At 47.2% G+C, this 25,688-nt stretch overlaps 1 protein-coding gene across 4 annotated transcripts in view; it reads left to right on the top strand.

Annotated features, from left to right (window-relative positions):
* CSMD2 (CUB and Sushi multiple domains 2) overlaps positions 1 to 25,688 on the top strand; it is a 651,518-nt gene that overhangs the window by 524,237 nt on the left and 101,593 nt on the right. For all 4 annotated transcript variants that reach the window (XM_014605014.3, XM_019487966.2, XM_059729594.1 and 1 more), the window contains 6 exons: positions 1,539 to 1,652; positions 3,520 to 3,615; positions 12,481 to 12,684; positions 13,015 to 13,139; positions 18,497 to 18,593; positions 20,419 to 20,523. In XM_014605014.3, the coding sequence (XP_014460500.3) occupies positions 1,539 to 1,652; positions 3,520 to 3,615; positions 12,481 to 12,684; positions 13,015 to 13,139; positions 18,497 to 18,593; positions 20,419 to 20,523 (741 nt within the window). The remainder of the gene's footprint in view (positions 1 to 1,538; positions 1,653 to 3,519; positions 3,616 to 12,480; positions 12,685 to 13,014; positions 13,140 to 18,496; positions 18,594 to 20,418; positions 20,524 to 25,688) is intronic.

Raw genomic sequence — 25,688 nt, 5'->3', positions numbered from 1 at the left:
ATATTGTTTAACATATTTTCTAGCTTAAAGTGCATTTAGGGCTCATGAAAAGCACTGCCTTGACAGCTCTGGAGAGTGAAGCCCTTTAAATTTTATTGCATAATATAAGCTTCTCCAGGCATCATCTTGATCAACCATTGAGTCCTTCCACATCGCCCTTTCAGTCTCTGAGCTTTCTTCCAAGGCAGCAGAGTATAAGGATGCTACTTAGTACCAGCTTAGAGCTACTCAGTCTTTCCATTCAGTGCATTGAGCAGCTATTCCACAGTCATCCCCTTCTGTTCCCACTGATGGGGGATGGATTTGAACTTTGGAAAACAGCCTGAAATGGTTAGTAGGCTCATACCATTAACCTGCTGCTATTCACTCTGATAATCCTAGCGCTTGTCTTAGCAAAAAAAAAAAATAAAGCAGTGAGGCAATGCTTCCTGATAGAAGAGTTTCATTTTCCCTCTGCAGAACAATGATGGCCATGATAAATCCGTTCCTCCACCCACCTCATTTCAATAGCTTTATCAAAAACAGTCAGGATACTGGTAGGAGTAGCTATTGGACGTTTCCCATCTCCTTTCTTTTCTGGTTCCACAGGCAGCAGGTGTCGGGGGCGCGGTTCATCCACCTTGCAGCATTCGAGTATCCAAGCCATGCTGCAAGTCCTGGATTTGCAAGTAGCAAATGTTGCAGGTTGGTGGCTGATGAACTGCACAGTGAGAGACCTCCCAGCTTGTGAATCCGTAACTGGGCACTTACGATTTGAAAACACGCAGATCAGGGAAATAAAACATCAAAACCTTTGAGCCTCCGGTTCTGGAGGAAGAAAAGCCACTGTTGCATCTTGCAAAAATAAATGTAAAGAGCACACAGGCCCTCCTGCACCAGTTAAAATATGGCCTAATCTTTTTTTATTATTCTTCCCCTTTATAAGACCTGCCTGGTCCTAGATGCATCCGTAATTTAAGGCAATAAAACCAGGAGCACAGGGGTTGCCTTGTTGACAATCTCAATAGAGGTGTTTAGGACTGACTGTTAGAAGGAAATTCAAGTATCCTCTCAGCCCGAGCCGTTGTTCAAAAGATCAGCGGCACTCAGGGCAGGAACGCAGCTCTTCAGAGCAGAGACCATCTTTCTATTCTGTTTGTACAAGGCTCAGCACAGCGGGGTGGCCTGGTTTACAACTAGAGCTTGCAAGTGCTATATCAATGCAAGTAATAATTATCACTGGGTGAAATTATACACCCTGTGTTACGTAGGAGGGCAGACCGGATGATTCATAATCTAATCCCTTCTGGCCTATGAATCAGTGATAAAGCATGTTGGGGAAGGCTGCTGCTCATGTTTTACCTACTTTATGGATAAATACAGGGCTTCTGACTCCAGAGCTGTCAGTCAGGCACTTTTCACTAATGCCAAGTTCCCGTGAAGGACAAGAAAAAACTGAAGCAAACAAAGCTGAAACTTAGCTTGGAGGCTTGGAAGTAGAGACAGTGCCGCTCAGCCCCCTCCACCTGTCCTGCAATGTGCTCCCTGTCTGTTCACAGTGGTCTTCGGGCAGTTTGCCTTCTTTCAGACGGCACTTAATGACGTTATAGAGGTGCATGACGGACCCAACCAGCACGCCCGACTCCTCAGCTCGCTCTCCGGCTCCCACACAGGTGAGAAGCTACCCCCAGTTCTGGCAGGATCAGGGGAACCCACTGATGAGTGATCCTCATAACACTGACTGCAAACTCATGAGCGAGGGTGGGTTATAGGGAATAGGGCTGGTGCTGCTGAGTTGGGCAAGTCACAGAGTAGCATAGTGTGCTGGTGGGAAGTGAAGGGTACAGAAATGAAGGGTACAGCTGTTTGTGCTAGTGCGTGCTTAGCCATCCAGGGAAGCTTTTCACTACTGGAGGGGCTGCGGTAAACTGTGGGAGGCTGCCCCTGCAGGTCCCTACACAGCCCCTTGCAGAGAGATGTGCCACAGCCAGGAGGGAGAGGATCTGTGGCGGAGTGCTCTTATGGAGCTGTCCACAAACATGTGGCTCTGCTTGGACTGACTTAGGCCGTGTGTAGACGAAATGGGGGCCCTAAATTTGAAGCGGTGGGTTTTTAAAAACACCTCCTGAATTTAGGGCCAGGTCAACCCCCGTGTTGTGCACGCACCCATGCATTTACCTGCCTCTCCGGTGGTGGGAAGGGTAGGGCGAGCTGCCAACGGGCAGAGCAATCCCATGGCTGCGGAGGGTGGGGGGCTGGTGCTTCCCTCCGTGGCAACGGCAGCCCCCCACCCTCAGGGCTCAGGTGCTCTCGGGGGGCACTGCAGCCATAGAGGGAAGCACCAGGCCCCCGTGCATCTCAGGCAGGCAGGCAGGCTCCAGGAAAAAAAATACAAGATTGTCGCTTTTATTTTTTCTTGGGCAGAGCCTGCCTTCCCGGGCTGCTGCCAGGCGGCCTGCATGGGCTTGCTGCGGAGCTGCGCGGAGCCCAATGCTTCGCTCCACGGCTGTAGGGCACCAAACTAAAACTCCTCAGAGGCGTTTTAGTTTGCTGCGCCCCAAGTCAGTTAAGGCACATTATGCCACCGAATTTGCTACAGTGGCTGCAATTACTGCACAATACGCCACTGCCACATGCAAACACCAGCACCATTAAAGCTGTACAAAAGCATTTAACCCGCATATTTGCCCCTCGTTTCATCTACACACGGTCTCAGAGTGTCTTCCCAAAGTTACATGGGGCTCATTCAGTTCCCAGCCAGCAGACAAAGGTGACCTGAAGTCCCTGCCCAAAGTGATGTGTCACGTCCTTCCCCTACTGGCACATCAAGGGGCTAGAGGTTACCTTCCCTTCACTGCCCCCAGTCTTCCAGCCCTTGACTTCCCCCCGGTAGCATTTTGTGGCCTGGGTTCCCTGATGCTGTGCAAAAGAAGCCTGTTGCATGTCATATGGCCTGTTTCATATAAAAGAGACGTGCATGCATGCATACCGTGTGATCGCTGCAATTAGGGTTTATGCACAGGCGTGAGATTTGCATCGTTAACCGGTGCATCTGAATTCTAGTTTTTTGCAGCCCAGCTGGAGCTCTTTAAAAAGTGCTTTCACGAGTCCTGATGAAATTCTGAGCCACGGACTAGCCCTCTCAAGACAAGATGTTTTTTGCCCCCTGCTGCCTTTTTTCTACTGAAATCTGAATTCAGCTCTTCCACATTTGCTGTCTTTTCTGAAAGAACTGCTGGAGGCAACCCTGAGCAGCCAGAGCCACATGCTCTTACAACTGGATTCTTACTGGTCCCTCTATACTGGTTCTCTCCAGCAAAATGTCATTGCGGGATCATTTCTCCTGCCTCTTTGTTCTGGGAAGGGAGTAAAATGGCTCAGAGCCTCAAAGGAAAATGCGCAGCCTTCCATTTAACGCCTTGCTGCGTGTGCAAAGGCAAGACGCCTTCATGCCAGCCTTAGTAAAATGACCTCTGTAAGTCACTTCCTCGAATGATGCTGTGACCCATATATGCCTATCATCTGCTTTGTTCTCCCTAGGTGAATCATTGCCCTTAGCCACCACCAATCAAATCCTCATCAAATTCAGCGCCAAGGGTCAAGCCACTGCCAAAGGGTTTCATTTTGTCTACCAAGGTAGGTACAGTTGCAGGTTGGAAACGCCTCCCAGGACTGGCAAATATCTAGTTGAAATAGATGCATAATTTTTTTTTTGCTTCTGCTGCTGTTTAAGAAAGACCTGCATTCGGACAATATTTTGCAAAGTCACGAGCACTGTCAACTCCTTTTGGCTTCAGTGGAAATGAGGGCTTTTATCATCTGTCCCAGCTGGCCTTGATTTCCAAAGGCAGCTGGGTGCCTGTTCCCCTAGATCAGTTTAAAAATGTTAGTCCTTTGCCTAACCGATCTAGGTTCTTTGAAAGCAGTGATTCTCAACCATTTGAGACTCCAGGCACCCCTCATTAGAGTCGAGGCACCCCTTGGAAAATGCTGGCTCTGAGCTTTCACTCATTCTCGGACTATGGAAAAATAATAGAGCGGGTCTTCTGTTGTAAAAAATTCAGAAAAAGCACAATAGGTCAGAATGGTTTTTGTCACTATGGCTTTCTGTGTGAAGTCTCTGGGTTTACCTCGAGAATTGTGTGGATCTTAGCACACCTAAGAGTGCTTATATTGTGTGGCACCCTGAAAAGGATCTCGCGGCACCCCAGGTTACCTAAGCCGAGAATTGCCACTCTAAAGCCTCTACTCTTTCTGCTCCCATGTCCGTAATATCTGAGAGACTCTCTCCTAGCACCTGACTCAGTTTTCAGAAGGTTTTCCCCAGTGTCCCTTCAGTCCCTTTATCAGTATAACTGATTGATCTGCCTCTCCGTTCTGCAAACTTCCTTGCTTCCCCCCTCTCACCCCCTGTGACAGCCCCCAAGCCTCATGCAGACAAACTGATTCAGATGCATTTAAATAGGAAATATTCTGATGTATTTAAATAGGAAATATACCCATAATGTAGTGGGGAAGTAAGTGAGTGGGCATTATGCAGGAACTTCTCTACACAAGATGGATAGGACGTGGGAGCTGGTTGTGGGGGAGCCTTTACCTTCCCCAGGTAGGAAAGGGAGTCAAGGTTTGACTCAGAGTAATCAGAGAGCCCTTCAGCTGAGTTTCATCTAATTATTGTTAAGCAACTGTCCAATCACTAATGAATTCACCAAATCAAGGGCTTTGATGAAATCAATAAAGATTACCTCCTTCCCTCCTGAGCGCGTTTTAATTACAACCCTGGGCTGCACAATCTTTAATGATTACCACATGGTGAGTGAGAGTCAAGGAACGAAATGCCCCTAATCCAGACTTGCATAGCTGGTATCTAGTGGCTTTTGTTTTCATTTAACGTATACAGGGATCACCTCCTCCCCCGTCGGCCCATATCCAGCCCTTTTGAATGTTAATAGCATTTAGCAATATATGAGTGTTTACCATCTCAAAGCACTTCACCGAAGTAGTCGTGAATGATCATTGTCCTTGGTTTACAGGTGAGCAAACTAAAGCGTGGAGGTGCTGCTCGAGTCTGTTTGTTTGCTTGTAAATGGTAATTACGGATGCCCATTTAGAAAGCTCCAGGCACTCTAATAATTTAATTAAGCTTAAGATGGTAGTGATTTAGCATTCAGGACTCGTGTACAGCCAGCCTGCGAATGAAAGCAACCACGGGCCCCTTTGGAACGTACCGTTGGCTTCCCCTACCTAAAATCCTGTCTGATAAGAGGCTTTTGCAGACTTCCTGGAACAGCATCAAGTTTGCACTAGTTCGGGCTCATGCTGTTGGGAAAATATAGAGGTGATTATGATTTGTGTAGATTTTCAAGGAACAAGGAAGTTAAGCAAAAAGGTGCTTCCATGGTAAGCCCTGTATAAATTCCTGGGGGAGGACATCTGTACATCGATGGTACACGTACATGTATCTATGAGTTTCTGTGCATATGCGTACTATTGAGACACACTAATGCATTCTGTATATCGGGCCTTAATATCTGGAGACTTGCTTTTTTTTTAACTTGCTGATTATTTTGCACAGGAGGCCCCGGGGGTGTGCAGGGTCCTGACCTTGGGTCACGAATAGGGACCTTTTCAAATCACGATTTTGCAGATTGCACGGAAATCACGAAATGTGACGTTGTCCGTGAAATCGAGCAATGCCTGCAAAATCTGCGAGAAAACAAACTTAGCAAAAATAAAAGGCTGGCTCCCCAGGGGAAGCGGGTGGTCCTTGTGACTGCTGCAGCCCAGCAGTGCAGCCCGCCAGGTGGGGGCTGCCGGCATGAAGGGGAGACCAAGGTGGCGGCCACCATACCTTGCCGCTGATTGGCTGAGAGGGTTTCCTGTTGTGTGACTCCACCCCTCTCCATCAATTGCGATGAGGGGCGGAGCCACTGGGGCCCCTCGGCCAAACAGAAGTGTGGCGGGGTGGGGGGAGGAGCCGCGATAAGCCCATGAAAATGCCAACTAGCCTCTCGATCTGCCCTTGACATCGGCCTCTCGATCTGCCCATGACGTCGGCCCCTCGATTTGGGTAGACCCCCTAGTCGTGAAGCCGCAAAGCATGATTGGCTTGTAACACCATGCGGTTATCACCACTCGCATTCTGCTCACGCTCTTCCCCACGTTCCCCCAAGTCCAACAGGCAGGAAACTTTAAATAGCATATTGAACACAGCCTGAATTCAGCAGGAGAGCGGTAGGGTCAGGCACGCAGGTGCGGTTGTTTCAGGAGCTTGGAGAGAGGCCAAGCACGTGGTCCTTTGTCTGATGCAAAAATGATTCAGCCCAGCTGAGGCCAAAGCTCTCCTCTTGAGCTGCAGTTCAGATCCGTGGATAGCAGCGTCACCTCTGATTTGCACGAGGCGGCAGGTACCCAGGTACCCGGCAGCAGACGCCACTTTCAAAAAGCACAGATGGGCTTTAGACTTTAACCCCTCTGTACTTTCCCAGTTCCTGGCTTGTGTGTATGCACGGTCATGGGGTTGCTCATCTCAGGTCTGTTTTGCTGAAGGATTTATAAAGCCTTACAGGTACAGCACAACACAGGGCATTGACATAAATCTCTCTGAACCAAATTGAAACCAAACAAATTAGCAATATTATGTGCTCGTACTCTTTCTGTTCGTTCCTCCCTACCCAGCAGCTTGAGCCTGGAGTGCTAATAAATCTTGGAGCAACTAAGAGAAAAATATGCATTGATTTCCTACTTGAAAATAATCAATTCCTTGACTTCTTTATTCTCGGGGGGGGGGGGGGGGGAGGCATTTCTTCCACATCCAGGGATGAAGGTCTGAAAACTGGTCTCTCGCGTTCTCCGTGAAGCGCAGATGTTTCCAATCCCCGACCGCTCGCGAGAGCATCCATTTTATGGCCGGAGCTCAGGCCATTACAGCTGCGTGAGCAGCACCCATAACCCCATATCTCTTCCTTCCCTTTCTCTCTCTCTTTGAATTGAAATGGTTATATTATTATAAATATAAATCGATTTTCAGTCTTATAATGAGAGGCCTAGTGGTCTGAAAGAACTGAGCCTGTTTCCCCCCGGTTCCAGGCTTGAATTCACTTGTAGCAAGTCACTAGAGGTGTATCATTTGAGTTAGGCGCTGGGGTTCCCTTGGTTCCTTAACCTTAACCTCTTTGCACTTTGGTTTCCCCCTTTATAAAATGACCTGTCTCGTGGGAATATTATGTGGATTCATAATTTGGAGAGACAGCCTCTTTATGAAACAAATGTCATCCAGAAAGGTCCCAGTTACTGGTGTCACAAGAAACACCTGGGTAGGTGCATGGAAGGGTAGGTATAGACCAAGGTCGTGGGAATGACCATACGGTAGCATGGAGATGCTCGAGCTAGCGTAAAACTACTTATAACAGGTACCAGTGACAGTCTAGTCAAAGCAGCATGTCACTCGTGCAAACCCATCTAAGAAGCGGGGTCAGTTAGCCCATGCCGGGCTCCACACTGCTGCAGGTAGCCAGTGCCAAGCTAACTGCCCTATAGACCACGGTACCTAGGGAGGGTTAAGTAAGAAATGCAATCTCTCTCTCCTTTTTGTTCACGTTCGGATCTGACAGCATTTTGCATCTACGCTTGCCACCTCCCGTGCGGTTCTGTTGTTCGTGTGGCTCTTTCACGCAGCAGCAGAGGAGAGAGGAATCGGCTGGAACAGGAAAAGGTGGTTGTAAAGCAACCAAAAATTGTCAAGGAGACTCGGGACTATGCATACTTCCAGGAACCACTTGTAGCATGTTAAAAAATGGCTGGATTTGCAGCTGCTGGTGATGTTGCAAAGCCCATGCACCCCTGGGAACAAGCTTAGGGATAAAGAAAGATGAGGGTTTAAATACTGATGATTTGTGGGAATTAACTGGTTCTTTCTCGGGGTAGATCTACACTGCTAGCTAGAACGTATTAATACCCGGGAGTCCAGACACATGCCCCCAGGCCTGCTAAGCCTGCCTGTGAGCTTACATGCTGTGGAGCTGCTTGTGACCCATATGTGTATAATGATATCCATATGATGTTGCTGTCCTGCAGGTTTGGTGCAAGGACTTTGACGGGCGCTTTGCACGTTCCCAGCAACCCACTCACCTGAGTCACTTGTGCAATAGTTTATGGTGTATTCCAGCAGAGCTCACCGGTCCTTCCTTGGACCTGTGTGGAAAGGTAGAGCATAGACTCATAGACATTAGGGTTGGAGAGGACCTTGGAAGATCTTCAAGTCCAGCCCCCTGCCCCAGGAGCAGGAAGTCAGCAGGGATCATAGGATCCCAGCAAGATAAAAATCCAAATGTCTCTTGAAGGCATTCAAGGTAGGCACTTGAAGCACGTCTGGCAGCAGTCTATTCCAGACCTTGGGGGCTCAGACAGTAAAGAAGTTCTTCCTAATGTACAGCCTGAAATGGTCATGGAGGAGTTTGTGACCGTTTGACCTTGTCATCCCTTGGGGCGCTCTAGTGAACAGACGTTCCCCCAGGTCCTGATGCACACCCCAATAAACTTATAGGTGGCCATCAGATCACCCCGAGCCTGCAAGCTCTGCACACGCACATCGATGCCAGTCCAATGCCAAGCTGTGGATCTGGCATAGGTAGGTGAGCTGTTCTTGCCGGTAGCTGCAGTGTTGTTGCAGCTGGAAACAGATTGGGAGGGTGGGGGACATCTCAGGAGCTGTTTCTGACCCTCCAGAAGAAAGGGCAGATCTTGGTGGGGAGAATCATATCTGATAGATGCTGATATGGCAGAGTGAAGATGCCCGTTGCATGGTGTAGTCCCTGTGGATTCCCCCTACATAGACCGGGGCTTGCCTGCACAGTAGTTCCTAAAGGATGGTGATGTAGCATCATTAAAAGGATGATGGTGTAGCATCATTAAGGAAACCTGGGACAGCCAGCTGTGCTTCCAGAACATCCACATAAGGACACAGGACTTCATGAAGCCACTTGAGACACTTGCCCCAATCCTCCAGAACTAGGGCATACAAATGTGGCTACATCAGACTGCTGTCAGCTTGTGACTGACTTGCTTGGTGCTTGGAAGTCAGTGCAATGGCAATGGAGGTGTTTGAGGAAGTTAATAAGGTGTTTTACAGGAGGTGGACATTGTGAGCATGCCTGAAATAACTGACTTGGAGAAAGCAAACTTCCAGACCTGTGCAGAAGCCGTCAGTGGTGCTCGTGTAGCCATAGCTTTCCTGCTACAAGAAGCATGTGAATATGTCACTTGTAAAAATTGTGCTTGGTCAACTAGAGAGAGATAGGTTCAGGACCATCTAGGTATGCCAGGGCACTGAGCATTTACCTATCTGGAGAAAGCAGGAACTCTGTTTCCCCCAAATAACCTGATTATGAATTTATTCCTGCTGTAATTCTTGTGCTAGAGGGGCACTGCTACCTTCTACCACCCTGATCCAGGCTCTGACATCAGGGCACCTGGCAGAAAATGATTTGGTCACAGGCTGATCTCACCGTGTGTGTTTGGCAGGTAGAAGGCAAGATGGAAACGCTCCCAAATCTCTTTGGATTTCAGTCTGGCCATTCTGTCTGGATGATTGGGCATGACGCATCCTGCACAGCAGCTCTGAGAAGGGGTAGTCATTTTTTTTCTGGAAATGAGTTTTCAACATTGTTTTCAGGCCCTGTTTTGGAAACCAGGGTGTAGGCAAGCAAGAGAAATCAGTAAGGATGATAACAGTGGCCTGGTGTGCCCACATCTTGGATTTGCAGGGCGTCATGAAAGAAGAATTGTGATGCCGTGAGTGGGGAACACGCTGTTGCATGCTTAGCATATTCACAATTGGATTGATGTGATAAGAGCATGATATTTTATTACATCCTTTGGATGCAATTTCCTGCCTGTTCCATCTTTCCCAAAGGCTTGTGCGCCAAAGCATTGTGCGACCAAGCTCATTCACAAACAAATAAGAAGGTTTTCAAATAAGTAGCGTTTGGAAAGCTTTGCAGCATCCCTGCTGCCTGCAAATAAAGAAGTGTTAAAGTAACTAAAAACTAAGCACAAATATGCAAAATTCTTCTATCAGGTCAAGTGCAAACACTCTAGTTTGCTAGTGGAGGTGGCTCATAGGAGTGTACCTGTTTTCCTTAGCCCCTTTCAAACTGGGTTAGCACAGCTGCACAGGAGTAAAAACAGGAGACATCTGTCCATTAGAGTCCATGGAGTCATTCACGGCTCATCCAAGGGCTGCATTGCCCAGTGGTTACTAAAGTGCCCTGGTGTAGAGAAGAGTGCTGGGCTCCTGCTTGGCTTGTCGGCCACACGTGGCGTTGAAGGGGTGAAATTCTGCTGCTGGCAAAGGTTTGCATCCCAGCTCAGCATCCTGTTCACGCTTTCCAAAATGTTTTCTCGCTTCAACGACCGAGATTTAGAATCTGAAGCAAGGCCTTCAGTGCCATAATGGTGTGACTGTGTGTAACAGTCTGCCTGTATATATAACTCTGTCGCATGCCGGCATTACGTGTGCGTGCATGCTAAACCTGTAATCCCTGCTGCGATTCCATGTTTCTTTCTTTGTCAATCAAGGAAAGGTCAATACAACTGAAACACTAGTTGGATTTGGGGTTTCTCTCCTTCCCCTCACCTTCTTCTCCTTGCACCTCGCCTTGGATTATATGCACTTGGGGAGGGGGTAGAATCGAGGAAGGGGAGAATAGGGAAATGGTGCTGCTTCCCCCTTCATATGAAGCAAAAGCCACTCCATTGCCCGTAAAGTAACCACCATGTTATAATTCATGACCCTGCAGTCCCACCATGCTGCAGTTTCTCCATGATGTTAACAGTTGGCAGCTGCACTCACCCAGCAGTAGCTCCTGTGATGCCCGTGCTCTGGAGCCAGCTGTGTTATCTGTTCCAGCTGTGACATCCCCAGCTGTGTTATCTGATCCAAGGCCTCTTCCAACCCTGGGTCTGTACTGAGGTCTCTTCTTGTGACTTTCCCCAGCTCTGGTGCTATATCCCCATCTCCTCCAGCTCCGGGCATACAGGACTGTAGCCTGCTTTCAGGGCATTGGTGAGGACTTGGTCAAACTCCTACACAGTAGGGACAATTAGCTGGGGAGATGCTGGACTTGTGGTTGGCTGCCTTTAGGATTTTAAAGTGATCATTGTATTAGATAGTTGTCCACTGGATTGCCTCCTGTACCACTGTCTTTGAGATATGAGGATACGAGTCCCAGATTTGCGTGCTTGTCCACAAACAGTGTTGGCTGCATTCATACCAGAGGTCAGCCCACTCGGTGTGGTTTTCCAGCCAGCTTGTAGCAACCCACTGAGCTGTCATCTTGTAGAGCTATTAGGTTGAGGTGAAGTGAGTGTCACATTAAATACAGCCAGCCCCATGGGATGACAGGCTAAACGTTGACCATGTGTATATGAACCAGCATGTAGTCTCTGATACATGGGAGGCGAGTGAGAAATGAGTGAACAGAAGGATCAGAAAATACAGGCTCAAGTAATTGAGAGATAGTACTGAAGGACTCTGAAAACCTGGAGTTTGCTATCTTGTATTAGACCAACAAGAGTTTTGCCAAAAAAAAAAAAAAAATTGCAAAAATCTTATTGGTCTAATAAAAGACATCATTCTCTACTATGAGTCCTTATTGCCTTTTTCTCTAGACCAATACGGCCACAACCTGGATACCGGGACTTTGCTATGCAGTTTTTCTCTACATTCTCACTTGCAAAGTCAGAGTCAGTCTTAAAGAAAAATCTGTGCTCCAACCTTGCATCTCTACCAAGTGAGCTTGGGTTCAGAGTACCAAACCATGGGTCTGGGTATTTTGTGTGAGGTTGTCTGGGGGGGGGGGTATTGGGCTAAATTACAGATAAGAGCTTGGCAAAAAAACAGGCAATCAATATGCTTTGTGTGCATCCTATGTCTGCGCTGGAATTTGTACTTTTGTTGCCAATTCCTTGAAGTATTTAACACACTTGTGAAAATAAGTCTTGGGCACCTTTTGTTCTAGCTCATGGACGTTTGTGGTTTATACTAGGTATCAAGTTAGGGTGTTGCAGTTGTAGTTTTGAAGATGCATTTGGAGAGTCTCCATACTTTCCTTAATGAAGGCATTAACGACTTTGGGTTTATTGGCAGTCGGCTGCAGGTAAAAGTTCCAATGAAGATGCATCTTGAAAATGCTCAGTAGAGCATAAGGCCGATGGTTAATTGGTTTAGTATTAAAATCCTAGGAAAAAGGGTCCCTGCTTATTATTAGTGCAGTAGGGCCAAAGAGGGTTAGGCCCTATTGCGCTAGGAGCTGTACAGACATAGAACAAAAAGCAGTTCATGACCCAGTGAGTTTTCTGTCTAACTATGCCTAGTTAATGCATACTTTTAAAAATCAGGATGTGTGCTCCTGTGGCTGGCTATTTGTTTGCGCGCTGTTATGTACATTCCCATTTTGCAGCTGCATCTGGGTCTAATGTTTCCCCTGTCTGTGTTCAAAGCGGTTCCTCGCACCAGTGCCACGCAGTGCAGCTCCGTCCCGGAACCGCGCTACGGCCGGAGGATAGGCAGCGATTTCTCCGTTGGAGCGATCGTCCGATTCGAGTGCAGCGCCGGATACGCTCTGCAGGGATCCCGCAGCATCGAGTGCCTGACGATGCCCGGAGCACTAGCTCAGTGGAACGTCTCTGTGCCGACCTGCGTGGGTATGTAAAGCCGGTGAGGCGAGGTCCTTTGAAAACCTGCTTCTCTCATCCGCATGGAAAAGTCTACAGAGTCATCCTACAGAATAGAGAAATAGCACCTGCTGTAAATTAGAGCAGCCTGGCCAGGATTGCCCCAACATTGCACTGCCATCCCCACCTCGCCATTGGATTAGTGGCCCCGTTGTCCTAAGTGCTGTGAAAGCAGGAGGAGATCTGCCTCCCCAAAGAGCCTAAAATTATCAGCCAGCTCTTGTTGCTTTTCTGCTGCTAGATGCATTAGTATGACAGCCAAGTTCCTCCCCATTCAACGTCTCATTTGCTTTATTTCAGTGCCTTGTGGTGGAAATTTGACTGAGCGCAAGGGTACCATCCTTTCCCCTGGCTTCCCTGAGCCTTACCTAAATAGCCTCAACTGCGTGTGGAAGATAACAGTCCCTGAAGGCGCGGGAATCCAGGTATCATGTTAACAGCTGTCACTTCAGTACGATATTGAGAAACAGAGCCCACGGTGCCTGGTGCACTTATACAGGGCAAGTACTATCAGGTTGCTGCTTGGAAGGAAATCAGTCAAATGTATACGTCTATTCTGCAATCAAATATTCATTTCCACCGTTGCTACCAAGGGTGGGGGACATTTCAGTGGGATGTTTGTCTTGGGGACTTCTCTGCTTGGAGAATTGCCCAGCCCAGCTACAGAAGCATAGAGCTCTAAAAGCGAAATAATTGTTGCCTGCTTTGGGGGAGCTTCCGCTGCTTACATTTGCAAGCTGAAAGCAACTTAAACCGTGTTTCAAAGAGATTGAGTCTCCTTGAGAGGAATGACACAGGCCAGAGCGCTAGCAGTATGTGTACGGTGTTTTGTTTCTGCATAGAAGATCCCTGTATTTTGGGTTCTGTACAGAAGCCACATTGCAAAGCCTGAGGATGTCCAGTGTGACGCCCCGTATTGCAGAGGCCAGGCCCTTTGCTAAAGTTCCCATTCTGTGCGTCCAGGCTTCATTTTGGTAGGAAGGTGTTTTCACTGTGCATTTACTGACATCCATTAAGAAAGTAAATACAAGAAGTACCACGCTGCGTCCATCTGGCCTGGTATCCTGTCTCCAACAGTGGCAGAAGTGGTTGCTATAGGTCTCTCGAATGATCTATCCTCTATTCAATACCCTCCATAGCATCCACCATTTATTGGTTTAGAGATGCCAGAGGAAACATCTCCAACCGTTCTGTTCAATAGCCGTTAATAGATCTGACAGGGTTCTTTGCGTGAATCTGATACCTTATTAGACCAACTTAAATAGTTGGAAAGACATTTTAGCAAGCTTTTGGGTTTAAAAACCCTGCGTCAGGCTGAGGAAGTACAACCTACACCCCTGTATTAATAGATCTATCACCTATGAATTTATCCAGTCCCTTTTTGAAGCTGGCGGTGCTCTCTGCCTTCACCACCTCTGACGGCAATGAATTCCAAAAGTGAACTAAACATTGCATTAAAAAGCACTTCCCCTTGTTACTTTTAGACCCGTGCCATCCTCATTTCCGTGGGTGCCCCTCATTCTCGTATTCTAGGACTCGATAAGCAACAGTTCCCTGTTCATTTGGTCCACACCCTTCATGATCAACTGATGTAGGTAAAGTGAATTCCCCTAATAGGGCAAGGAATCAGGACTCGTGGTAGAGGTGATAGCTTTTATTAGACCAACTAGATTTTTGCAAAAAAAATAAATTCTTTAATTGCCTCCTGACAGTTTTTTTCTTTAAAAAGGCAATTAAAATTTTCTATAATTTTTTTCTAGGCAAAAAAAAAAAAAAATCTTTAATTGCTACAGCCTGGATACCTGACTTAATAGGGTGACTCATTCCGTGCATGTGATAATTTCTGGGCTTCCTTCCTCTTCGTGCTGTTTTGTTTCCAGGGGACTTGTCCATTAAATGCTTTTATTTTTCCATCAGGCATTTGTTTAATAGAGTCCCCTCACGCTCTCCCCCATTCCTCACATGACACTTGTAGCTGCCGGCACAATACAGCAGCTGTGTCTTTTTTGACGGGTTTATCCTGACATCAGGTACTGTTTTATTACGCTGGCCTCCGGGGCTGCGGTTCAGCATCTCGCATGAAGTGACCGGGTCAGATCCTGGTCGTGGTGACAAGGCCATCAAGCTGAAGGCCTTTTGGCTTCTGAGTTGTTTGCAGTTTGCAATGGTGCAGCAGGCAAGAGCAGGATCTGGCCAGCCTGTGACTTGTCACTTTGGTGACAACTTGTTAAAAGGCAGAAGGTGGGAGGGAGAAAAGTGTCCCATGCCCTCTACCGAAGCTTTTGCTACTTCCAGACTGGCAAATTCCTCCCTCTTGTTTTGTGTTTGAAGTCCAATTAACAGAGTGTTTTGGAAAGCTGCAAAACTCATCATAGATTACTTCCCACTCATTCACAATTGTAGCCATTAAAAGAAGGAGAATCGCAAGAGGCTTTGTTTAGCTCAGCAAAACATTTGAACAGTTGAGGCATTTTGCAAATTGTTTGGGACTCACAGGATCGAGAGGTGATAATTAATTAACTTCAGGGTTTTTTTAAAAGCCGATCTCAATAGATATCTCTATTCTTCTCCCCTCTGCTTTGAGGGCCGCGTTTCAATGGGACTGTTCTCAGCGCATGTCGTTGCTAACTGTTTCTACATATGTACACTTCGAATGGAAGGAAGTGAATAATAAATCAGGCTATTAAGGGGGGAAAAAAGCATGCTTTTATTCATACGTGCTCTTCCCCATGACTGCCTGCTCCATATTTCGACGATGCATCTTAGAAACCTTTGCATAAACCGTCAGAGGAAATACAACACGGGTCAAAGCAGGAGACCATCCAAATGCTTCCCCCCACCTAACAGAGGGGCATGGACATAGAGAACAGAAAAGAAGTGCTCGAGTTTATGGACACAAGGGATGAAATCATCTCACTTCAAAATGAACGTCAGCTCAGTTATTTCCAAATTCTTCACCAATACGGCTAAGCCAAAAACCAAAGCAGACCGTTTCATTCTCCAGTACCATGGGGATAAGTCGTCTCTGAGGGGCTGATGCTTGGGCCTTCTGCACAGTCCTCTACTGCTTGCGGGGCTGGGGTACCCAAAGGGATGCTAGTAGCAGTCTCCACACTATAGCGAGGAAAGGATGCTTTAGCCAGTGGTGACAGAAAGCAAGCTGCAGCCCCTTCGACTTTGGCCCATAAAAAAGATAAAAGGAAGCCAAGATGCAAATTCACATGGCTTCCCAAGAAAAGGCCAGCATTGATTTGTCATGTTGTTTTTTCCTTTTGGAAGTTTTGGGGGGTTTTGTTGGGTTTTTTTGTTTTGCGGAAGAAAAGATGGCCAAGAGCGGACAGGTGACCCCGTCACCTTATGAAATCCCCCCCGGTAGCAACTGAGAACAGGGACACACGAAGGCAGAAGCAGTCGAAGGCTGTCTGTTTGGCCCACGTCAGAGTGGAGCTATATTATCCAGCTGTGCTCGGGGCACCGTACTCCCAAACGCCGTCTCTCTGCTCAGGTGGGCCACGACTCTGCTCAGGTGGGCCACCATGGAACCAAGGCCCCTTCCCCCGGCCCACATCACACTCACCATTTCCCCAATTACTCGCTTTGTCTGCAAAATGTTCTGCGTTATTAGATACTAATTTAAGCATCAGTTTACCCTCATTTTGTACAACAATTAAAGGTTAAACAACTGTAAATCAGAGGAGGAGGCGAAATTAAAGCCTTCTTAGCAGCAGCGAGGCGGCGACAGGGTTTTTATGTAATCAATGCACCAGCTAGCACTTCTGCCATGAATTATTCATTCATGGAGCGAACCTTCCTCAGTGAATTAATTTATATACATGGCAGTAAATAGATGCAGATCCCTTGTGAATCCACACGTCAGCCTAGAATTAGAACCTTAAAATGTTTATGCCTTTAAATAAAAAAGGGGGGAAAAAATTAAATAAATTGCAAAAAAAAAAAAAAAATTAAACTCAATAAAACCCTCCTTTGTTCTCAATAACGTATATCACAATTGGGGTGTAATTATGCCTGCTGAAAGGTATTGACTTGGTCAGTGTGATCGGTAATGGCTCCATAGGGGTCATTAGCATGCTGGCTAGACGGAGTCCATTTGTTTAAAGAAGAAAAAAACCAACCCTGCAAAGTTCTCTCAAAGTTCTTCTATTATTCAGAGTAAATCAAGCAGGAAACAAGGTTAAAATGCCAGAAATTATTGTTTGGGGGCTTTTGTTTTAATTATTATTATTTTATCTTAATGGGGAAGAAAAGGAGGCAGATGTTTGGCATGGATTTGTCAATGCAGCCTTGCAGGATATTAGAAGAAACAGCATTCACTTAAGAGTTTTAGAGTGGAGAAAGGCTGTGTGTGAGTGCATGCGTGTGCGCACGTGTGCATGCACATAGGTGTGTGTGTGTGTGTCCATATGTGTAATCAAGGTTTGCAGACAACAAAAGTAGCTTCAAAGTGCTCTGTCCTGCTGCAACCAAAAAACCCTGTCCTGCAAATGCTTCCTGCTGAGCTCTGGGCTTAAGAGAGCCATCCTGTTGACTTCAACAGGGCTACTTTTGATCAGACACATTAGGGTTAGCAGACAGCATTTGTTCACCGTGATCTCAAAGAACCAAGCAGCTGCAATAAGCAGATGCAGGAGGACTGAAAAGAAATAGGAATTTGTTCGCCGCACTCCTGAGGGTGGTAGGGACTAGGGAACCCCGATTAGGCACACCAACTCCCATCCCGCATTCAGATTTTCTCAGGTGCTGAACAGGCATTGAATGTAATGGGAATTATCGGTTCCTCTGAAAATCCACCTGCTGCTTTAAGAGCCTAAATAGGGTTTAAGTGCCAAACTTCAGGTCCCCGTGGTTGACCATTGAAGCCACAGGTGAAAAGGGAAGGCTGCTATTGGCAAGGATGCATAAGGGAGCGAAGTGTTCACATAACACTGACTTCCAGTGGCTGTTTAAAAATGCCAGCCTACATATCTTAGGGGGATGCGAGGGAGAATATTTAGCAAATACTGTCCGGATCTGTCTTTGCAGAAATAAAGAAACAAAAAACCCACTTGACAGTCACTTCAGGTGTCTGCGCTGAAGATGGTGTCATTTTTGAGTGCAACCAAGAAGATGTCCACCCTGTTGATGTGGATGATTTTGGTGATTTCCTTATAAGTCCAAGCTGCTACATTCGAGAGACAGCCCAAAACGCTAAGCTTTTGTTTCTTTAGAATAAAGTCCCAGCTGTCATCACTGAAGAGATAAATAGAGGTTAATGTACAGAACTTAAATGCATAACCTCCTTTTTTTATTTTTATTTTTTATTTTTGGAGCCAGTCTCTTTATTTTTGAATGCTTAGAGGTGGCGATGCTGCGCAGGGAAGCATCGTCCTTCTGGAAACATCCTGTTTTGGAGTGTAAACCTATAGAGTTTTGCCTGAGTTTCACAATTTTGCAACCCGGGGCCGGATCCTTTGCTAATGTTAGTCAGCTGCGAAGTCAAGTGCTGTGTCAGTTGGCACTAGCGGAGAATACAGGCCATTAGACGAGCGGAGACTTTCCAGTTTCACTGTAAACACTTCACAGAGCCCAACCGGTGACTCTGTGACAACAGTTGTGTAATTTTTGCAATGCATCATCACGAACATAATAGCAGTTCCTAGTGAGATTAAACCCTGGGACGCATAGTTATCTTTATTAATGGCTCTGTCATTGGTATTACTTTCGCTTAACAGCAGCCTGATTTCACAATGAATTATATTTGCTCTTTCTTTTTTTAACGTTTCAGATTCAAGTCATCAGCTTTGTTACTGAGCAGAACTGGGATTCCTTGGAAGTGTTTGACGGAGGGGATAATACAGCCACCATGCTGGGTAGTTTCTCTGGTAGGTGCCACCGGAAACTCCTACATGCAGTATTGAATAAAGCATTTAAGCACATGCTTAAATTTCCCTTGACTTCTATCAGACTTGAACATATGCTTACAGCTCAGGAGATGCTTAAGTCAGTGATTCTCAACCAGGGTCCCAGGGCAACCTGGGGTGCCATGAGATCCTTTTAAGAGTTTTGCAAGGTGCCACGAATATATTTGCATTGTTAGGTTCATCAGCACCTACACAGGATTCACAAAGTAAACCCAGAGATTCTCAAATAGGAATCGGTAACATCAAAAGTAGGCTAACCTCTTGGGATTGTTTTGAGTTCTTTGCAACAGAAGAACTGCTCTGTTATTTTTCTGTAGTCAAAAAATGAGTGAAAGCGAAGAGCTGTTATTTTCCAAGGGCTGCCTTGAATCTAAAAAGATAGAGAACCACTGCCTTAAGTGTTTCGCAGATTAAAAATGAGTTTAAGCATGTGCTTAAAGAGATTTTTTTCTGCTTTATTAAACCAGGCCCTTGAACCTATGTCTAGCTTCAGGAAATACCAGCAGGGAACTTTAAACATGGCAGCAGCTGGCTGGGTCTGTAGTCCTAGTATGGCATTTACTGTTAGCAGTCAGATTTTTTTTAGAGAAATTGCAGGAATGAGGTCTTCAAAGTGGGATCTGGGAAGGTGGACTCAACTTACACGCCAGCAATAAAACCAGCTTGTCACACCGTGGCGTGGGACGGGCCAGTTTCTCTTGTGTGTGTGTGTGTGTGTGTCCACACTAGAAAATGTTTTGCCTGTTTTCCAGCAATTGTGCAGCATCGATGGTGTGGGTGCGAGTACATACATGTCTCAAGTATTTTTCACTTCTTTTCATCAAAATTGCTCTGAGCCCTGTCTAATAGCACTTTTTGCCATTGCTGGAAATGAGAGAGGATGTTGTAGTAAGGAAGGCCCCACAGTCTCATTTTTACTCACCTGAAAAATGGATGCAATACTATTGCATTTTCCTTAACCTGTAGAGTGTTAGGTGCAAAACTGCCTCCTTCTTGGGATCCAGCTTTGCTAATCGTATAAATAGTGGCTAGAGAGCATCAAGACCAACTCAATCCTTTCCCCTAGATTGCCTGCACCTAAGGTTCCTCCCTGGATACAGCTCAGCCCATACCCTAGATCCTCTCTATACAGAGGGAGCTTCTCCCACCTGCTTTACATCCATGTGAGATAACAAGTCACCTGAATCACAGAGTCAGCAGGAGCCACATAACTTTTTCCATGCAGAATCAGCGCTGGGTGGAGGGTTCGTGGCAAAAACTGCCAACCCCCGTCACACACAGTCATGAGATCCGATTCGACAAATGTTTTTTAAAATGCTTCGAGAGCCACAGATGAATGGGTTTGGGCACCCTTCATAAAGCGTGGCAGCCTTTGATTGCACAGTTGAGCTGGGTCGTGGCTTTTCAGCTCAAAACACTGGGGTCTGCTACTGTAACAGCAGGTGAGCACCGGGGGACACGCTCTGGTGTCTCCAGCGACTCGAGCTCTATTCCCTTCTGTGCTCATCATCAAATCTCCCCCTCGATCCCTTAGTCTGCCTGAACTCCACCACATCAGACTTTACATGATGAAATACATTGCAAGGCTTTGAAAACATCTTTGCAGACCAGCCTTGGATATTCCTCTGCCGGCCTCATTAGGACCTGATCAAAACAAGCAGGGCTGTTCAGTTAAAGGACTTTCTGTTCTCAGACTCGTCTCAGATTTATGCAGCAAATCTCTGAAGACAGAGGGGAGGAGAAAAGAGGGCTCATCCATAGCCATGTACACCTCTTATTTTCCTAGGTACCACAGTGCCGGCATTGCTGAACAGCACCTCGAATCAGCTCTATCTGCATTTCTACTCGGACATCAGCGTGTCTGCTGCCGGTTTTCACCTGGAGTACAAAAGTAAGAGCAGCTCCCCCGACGTGTTCCTGTAAGGTGCATGCTATAGCTTTGATCCCACTGCTCCTTATGTGCTGGGTTTATGGGCCAGGGTGGGTGGGCACCAGTCAGGTCGAGAGTGTAGTTTTGACCCTGTCCTAGGAAGCAGTGAGCTTCAAGCCTGCCATGTGTCTGTTCCCTCGCTCTCAGGCATACAGGGTATAAAGAGATATAAGTGCAGCTGAAGGAGACCTGGCTGTAAACATGGTCCTTATCCTCCTGGCAATGCAGTTACCTATGGGCTGCCTCTGTTTGACCTCCGTTCTGCTATAAGGTGGGAGTATCTTAGCAGCCAGTGGGATGGATCTGCACAATCCTGTCCTGCTTCCCATGTTAGGCCTAGCATTTATACATGCAGTGCTGTGCTGCTGTGGCCTCGCTCTTCCATGTGCAAATAAAGTGCAGGTGACCATGGCAGGGCCACATTTGGCCAAGATGCTCATGCATCAGACGTGGGGAAGTGTTGTGATAGGAACTGAATAGAAAGCCCGTGGGAAGATGTTCTGGCTAAAGCAGGTGCTGCCTAAGGCAGTCCAGGGAGTGTCTTTCCAGTCCTTTCTCCTGTTCAGGTTTCTTGGAAAGCTTCCATGGGTTACTGCTCAAACCACTGCATCTTGGAGGTGGTGCATTGAGCAGCTGTGATGTAGATGGAGGACGCTGATGGGATGTTTGCTGCCTAGTGGGCAGGCTATGGGAGCCTCATGTGGATTTAGATTGGAAGATATCAGAGCAGGCCTGAGCTGTATTCATGGGTTGCTGAAGGAAAGTGGGTCTTACTAGTGTTAGAGAAGCTAAAGTGGGAGATAGTCTCTTTAGGAAGGGCTGGTGGGGTTTCCTCATAAAGCTTCCTTCCCCCATATTTTGATTCCTCATTTTGGATTGGCCCTAGCCAGTCCCCGAAAAGGCACTGCAGTGCTTAATCCACAATAGACCACCATGCAGTGCTGACCGCTGGCAGCTTCCAAGTAGCATGGCTTTGGGTGGAGGAATGATAGCTACAAGGGCATCCAGCAATCCCATAGATACCGTATGAGTTCAAGGCTGCCTCTCATGAGTTTAAATAGACATGCAACAATAGAGGAATCAATGCAGCTTGCGCACATATGGATGCGACACCCCCAGCAGGAAGGCCGAATTCTGTGCTGATGGCAGAGTGGCGAATGTAGAGAGAGTCGGACTCGCTGGCTCCTTCCCTGTGTGGGTATCAGCAGCACTGAGCTGATGAGAGATGCGCTGGGACTGATGTCTCCGTTAGTTGAATCTTCCTGCAGGCGATGTGAACATAATTGTTTTTTGCTGGACACCAAATCTGACAAGCGCTCACAATCATGAATCTTGCCTTCAGCTCTTAAGCCAGACAGTTGTTTATTTGGTTTTATTGTTCAAAGCAGCAGATAGTTTTAAACCTGTATTTCACCTGCAAAATGGTAGAGGACCCTGTTGTGTGGCTGCAGGGGCTGTGCGTACTTGCTTGCCAGGGTGCTTTCTGTGTTTGCATTTTCAGAGCCTGTGTGCTGTCTTGGTAAAAGCAGAACTGATGAAGATAAGGAGGACTTTGGAGGGAAGCTGTGGTCCGGCAGACTGAGCATGGGTGCAGGGCCTAATACAATGTGTCCCTGATTTCTGTAGGAGCCCATGGACACATTGATCAGGCAAATAAGTTATTCATATAGTAGCAGAGAGGCCTAGATCAGGACACGGAGGCCCTTTGTGCCCGGTGCTGTACGTACAGACAGTACGAAGACAAGCCCTGTCCCAAATAACTTGAGAGTCTAAATAAATCTAACCTTTAGCTGAGTCCTGGATACATTATAGCAGGTGTGCCACAAGGTAAAACTTGCCCCCCTCCCTGAGTGCCACTCCGGTCCTCTTCCCCTGTCCGATCTGCTGCTCTGCTTTCTGCTCCCTGCCCTATCTGTCCCATTTCCCCCTGTTTCCTCCCTAGTCTGCCACATGCCACGCAGAGGCCGCCTGTGCTACGTGTGGTCCCCCCTGCACTAAATTTCATCGAGCTGGCAGGATCGTCGTGGTGACCCCCTCCTCCCTGTCTGGAGAAACTATATACTCTTTTCTTCATCGTGACCTGCAGGAAAGGGGGGAGGCACTTAAAATTTTCCTTGTCCCAGATTCCAGCTGTAATGGGGTGGGTTGATAGTTTTCATTGAGGGTCAACTGATGCCTGTGTTGCCTGTCAAAGTTGTTTTATCTCCTCTTTTGGATACCAGTCTGGAGTCGGTGGGAGTCTTGCCCTTTATCCCATGTTGCCAGTTCAGTGCAATGGTAACCCTTCTCTATTTTATGCTTGCTTGCAACAAATAGTTAAAAGAGCAGCTTCTTTATCTCCTTGTATAGCACTGAGCAGTAAAGCATCGCCATCAGTGTCTTGGCCACCACAGCACTGAAGCTTGGTTACTGTGATCTGGGGCCCACTCATCCGTTCAGTCTGCAGCCAGAGATGGATGCTAGAGCAGCAGATGCCTTAGTGCTCCATTAAGCACAGTAAGGGCTGGCTGAGATGGGCTGAGCAGCTACTGATGAGCTAGGGAGGGTGGGAGCCAACAGCTGTGGGGAGCAAGGAGCAACGGGAATCTGCATCGGAAGCAGAAATGCCCCCTTTGAGCTGAATGTGGAGTCAATTATGTCAATCCCAAATGTTCAAAAAAACATATGAAACCTCTCCCCCTCATACTCCCAAACCACGAGAGGTTAATTTTGGTCCTTTGCACCATTCCCGTTCAGTGTTTTGGTTTGGGGAGGTGGGTCATGTTATGACTTCTGGTCTCATGTATATGAGCAGGGCCTTCATCCCTGAGAAGCCCCTGCCACTTGAATTAAAGGAGAGCTTCTTACACTATAAATAGCACTATAAATAGTGGCCTTAGCAAATATAACCGCAGAGACCAAGCCAGAACAGTCTGCAGTGGTTTGCAGCCTATCCAGACTCCTAAGCATCAAAGCCAGGAAAGGTCATTATGATCATGACAGCTGACCTCCTGCATTGCGCAGACTATCAGATGCCGTCCAGTGATTCCTATCTCAAGCCCAGAACAGCTACGATGCCATTTCATAAGGCTTCCTAATCAGAGAAACAGAGATACCAGTGCTGTGAGCAGACACCGGACCCTGAGCTCCCAGATGCAAATGTATAGGTCTTTATCAGCGGAGCTGAAAAGTTCCTTCACCTGTAATTGCTCTAGTGTTGTAGTTCCCAGGGATCACTCAGTAGAGGGAGATATGGTCCTTCCCTTGGGAAATCTTGTCCACCATTGCACCCACTGTTGCTGTTCTAGATGAGCCCAGCCCTAATGCATCCTGGTTGGAGCAGGCAGGGGTAGCTTGGAAACCCTCCTGACACCCGGGACAACAGGGAAAGCAGCAGTGGCAGGTGGGGGAGGAAAGAGGACATGTCTTTGAGCACATAGGGAAAGTGAGGCACGGGGGAGGGGGGGGAGTTGCATGCTTTGGGGACTTTGAAAAAGTCCCCAGAGGCTCCCACAGTGCAGTCTGCTTGCATCATTGCATCAGTGGGTGGGGTGGAGAGGAGGCTGGGAGTGGGGGCGCGGCCACCCCTGTACAACAGGTAGCTGCTCCTCTGCCAAATCCTGGATCTGCCCGTGATGCCCACCAGCTACCTGGCAGGGCTGTGCTGAAGTAGCCAGGCACCTTCAAATTTAACAGTGCTTTCTTCTTAACCATCCACCATGAAGATGGCCCATGACCTAAGGAGTCCATCTGCCGTAGCACCCCCTTCCCCAATGGGACTTTCTTTCTTTGCTTGAGGAGACTGGCTTGAAGAGAAAATCTTATGACCTTTTGGTCAGAATTATTGCAACAATTACTGTTGTTTCTAGCAGGTTTGCAAGTAACCAAAGCTTGGTTATCACGGGTCTGCGTGGAGTTACAGCCTGTTTGAAGGCTCTAGCAGCCATTGAGCATTTGCAGTGAAGGCTTTAATTAAAGGCAGTTGGTTCAGCACAGGAGGCCAGGAACTTCTGGGTCCTAACTCTGCCTCTTCTACAGACTCAACATGTCACCTTGGGTAGCCATCTCACTGCTGTCTGCCTCAGCTTCCCCTTCTGTGAAATGCAGACAATAGCATGTTGCTTGGAGAGTCTGAAATAGTATAATAGTACTCTAGGGTTTCATTGTGTTGGCCCTGGATTTAGGACCCAGATGCCTTGTTCTGAGGGAGATGGGAAAACCCACCCTCAAACCAACCATGACCTTTCCATTAGATAATAGGCAAATTTATTGATAAGCTGTGATAACAGAAAAGAAGCAATACAAACAATTCTATATATCTACCAAATCCTAAGGCTGTCATTAGAGTCAGAATACATTTGGCCAGGACACAATCTTCACTCTGAGACACTCTCTTAGATGTTAGCGTGTCAGGAGTCTGGAGGTGGGACACCTAGACCCACACCCTCCTCCGGCAGGGTGGATGAGATGGGCTGGTGGTGTACCCTCTCTCCATAGTGGCCTCAGGGACCCTCCTGCGGGGACAGGGATGGGGAGGAACTCAGGCAGAGGACCCTGGGAGGAGGGACAATGAGGAGGGATGCAGAGGAGGGAACCTTTGTTACTCTCAAGTCTCTGCTTTTGTATTCTCCTCCTCTCCTGATGACTCTGTCCGTGGCTATTACTGGTTGGTCTCTCTGTGTGGTTGTCATACATCCACATAGCTTATCACCTGTACACATACTAATTTAATCTTTCCGGGCCTTCTCCTACTGTGTTCGGTTCCCCCAAAACAGGACTCAGGCCCCCCTGCTCTGGGGCCTTGTTAACTGGTGCCACCATATCTCATGTTATGAAACAGTATGGTACATGCCCCACTCTTTCCCAGGCTATGTGTCTTTGTTGGGCTTGTTGTGTTAGACAACCTCTCTGCTTCCAGGGCTACGTGAAACTGTGTGTGTGAGAACCAAGTGTTTAAAAATCAATTAACCTTTGCTGCCCATCCTGAACCAGTCTAATGAATATACATATACCTATACGCCAGCTCCCCAAAAGCAAACATTTAAATACCATTTTCTAAGCCAACAATTCTCGCCACTGGTTTTACATGGAAGGGTCCCGAATACTACAGCGATGATCAGTGGTATAAAATCCTAAATAAATAGATA

Source organism: Alligator mississippiensis, chromosome 6 (genome assembly GCF_030867095.1).
Source record: "Alligator mississippiensis isolate rAllMis1 chromosome 6, rAllMis1, whole genome shotgun sequence".
Lineage (NCBI taxonomy): Eukaryota > Metazoa > Chordata > Crocodylia > Alligatoridae > Alligator > Alligator mississippiensis.
Note: the sequence above shows the minus strand (reverse complement) of the source record. Positions and strands in the feature narration are given on the sequence as shown.